Below are 1,255 nucleotides of genomic sequence, written 5' to 3'. Positions count from 1 at the left end.
AAATTTTTTCTCATAAGGGTGAAATTCGAGAGAGAGAATTTATTCTTTTTATTAATAAGAAACGTGGAGAAAGATAGTAGAGAAAGAAACGTAAAGAAAGTAGATTTACCCCGGCAAACATATATTCGTAAATATAAAACCGTCCACTCTCCGTCGTAACAATCACAAACACATCGCTGTTGCCAAAATCTGTAGAAGAAAATAAGTTTATGCGTTGTCACAAATAAATCACGAATAAAGTCCTTAATTGCGATAATAATCGTAGATTTCAAATTGCGATCTTTGCAGGAATGTGATATAAATACACGTGATATGTGTCTTCTAGTAATTTTAATTTATCATTTCGACTTAATCATACCATCGGTGTAGAAGCACTCAATCCCATTAATCTGATGAATATAGAAAATGCTTTGATAACTATGAAAGTTTCGAGACTCGGGGTCGTATTTGTAAATGTTCACGGCGTTCGTATCAGGATTGTCCAGCAGAACGAAATGATCCTTTCCCTGCGATAGACTCTTCACGTAACGGCTTCTGCTCGCGAACGTCCTCAATTGTTCGAACTGCGTTCGAAGAAATAAAAAAATTGTTATTTTACGAAAAAGGATGAAGTTAACTTTTGCATAAACTTTATATTTTTTTATTGACTTTTATATTCTATATATTGTTTTTATATTATATATTTATATAATATATTTATACCTATATGTTTATATAAGTTAACTTTTTATATATTTTACAAAGAGGGCTGTAATGTCAATCATATTCTTGACTATCTAATTATCGTACCTTTCGTGTTGCTGGATCAAATCTGTACAACGAAGATTCCGAAGACTCGCCGAAACAACCGATGAGAAGAAATACCTCGTGATGATCGATTTTAAAAATCTGGATGGACCAAGCACCGTCCGTAGGAATTTCCTGGATTAATGTTGCGTTTGTCGTATTATGCACTCGATAAAGCAAGGAATTTACGCGATGTGTCGCGCGTGTTTTATCATAATATATCGCCAGAACTATGTACACATCGCCTGCAAATTAAAAATTATGTTAATCACCGGATTCTCTCACTAACTTTCAATTATAATTTTAATAACAGATTCTCCAACGTGTGCCGCGCATTACCATCGTGCTTAAAAATCTTGGCGTCTTTCAAGTATCCTTCTATCCTATGAAAAACATCTTCGTGATTCTTTTCGAGATCACTCGACGTCATCAAAGAAAATGTAGTGTACTCCGGCCTGGTTTCCTTCGA

The 1,255-nt window shown here is 34.4% G+C and overlaps 1 protein-coding gene across 1 annotated transcript; it reads right to left on the bottom strand.

Annotated features, from left to right (window-relative positions):
• Positions 1 to 10: 10 nt before the first annotated feature.
• LOC112453362 lies at positions 11 to 1,249 on the bottom strand. Its single transcript, XM_025014089.1, has 4 exons — positions 1,126 to 1,249; positions 790 to 1,031; positions 359 to 563; positions 11 to 189 (listed from the first exon to the last, which is right to left on the bottom strand). Exons 1-4 carry the CDS (start codon positions 1,214 to 1,216, stop codon positions 11 to 13), a joined length of 717 nt encoding a protein of 238 aa, XP_024869857.1. The 5' UTR covers positions 1,217 to 1,249.
• Positions 1,250 to 1,255: the final 6 nt, after the last annotated feature.

Source organism: Temnothorax curvispinosus, unplaced genomic scaffold (assembly GCF_003070985.1).
Source record: "Temnothorax curvispinosus isolate PA1 unplaced genomic scaffold, ASM307098v1 QBEX01004267.1, whole genome shotgun sequence".
Taxonomy (NCBI): domain Eukaryota; kingdom Metazoa; phylum Arthropoda; class Insecta; order Hymenoptera; family Formicidae; genus Temnothorax; species Temnothorax curvispinosus.
This window is presented reverse-complemented; position numbering and strand designations above follow the sequence as displayed.